Below are 390 nucleotides of genomic sequence, written 5' to 3' on the forward strand. Positions count from 1 at the left end.
CTGGACATGGGCGCCGCCGAGAGAAGCAGGGAGCCCGGCAGCCCGCGGCTCACCGAGGGTAACGACCCGATCCCCGGCCCGGGTTCCCCTTCCCGCCTTCCCAACTCCGCTTAGGCGGGAGAGGACCCTAAGGCCCAGCGGGGTGGGGGGCGGGAGGAGGCGAGGGCCCTGGGATCCCAGTTTGGACGCGGGAGTGATGAAGGTGGGAGTCCGGTGGTGTGCATGGTCGTGGGTGGGTTCCGGGTGTCTGCGGGGAGGGGGGCGTATGGGGATGTTCCCATTCCCCTTCTCGGGCGCTCCGGCTGTTCCCATTCCACCCCAATGCGCGTTTCTCCGGCGGGAGGATGGGGCCTCCGCGCGGACGGCCCGCGGGCGAATGGTGAAGTTCGC

The 390-nt window shown here is 70.5% G+C and overlaps 1 protein-coding gene across 1 annotated transcript in view; it reads left to right on the forward strand.

Moving 5' to 3' along the window:
- Positions 1-390, forward strand: part of SHOX2 (short stature homeobox 2) — a 10,241-nt gene that overhangs the window by 255 nt on the left and 9,596 nt on the right. The window contains exon 2 of the mRNA XM_006753841.2: positions 1-58. Within this exon, the coding sequence (XP_006753904.1) occupies positions 1-58 (58 nt within the window). The remainder of the gene's footprint in view (positions 59-390) is intronic.

The sequence above is a fragment of the Myotis davidii genome, unplaced genomic scaffold, assembly GCF_000327345.1.
Source record: "Myotis davidii unplaced genomic scaffold, ASM32734v1 scaffold570, whole genome shotgun sequence".
NCBI classification, from domain to species: Eukaryota; Metazoa; Chordata; class Mammalia; order Chiroptera; family Vespertilionidae; genus Myotis; species Myotis davidii.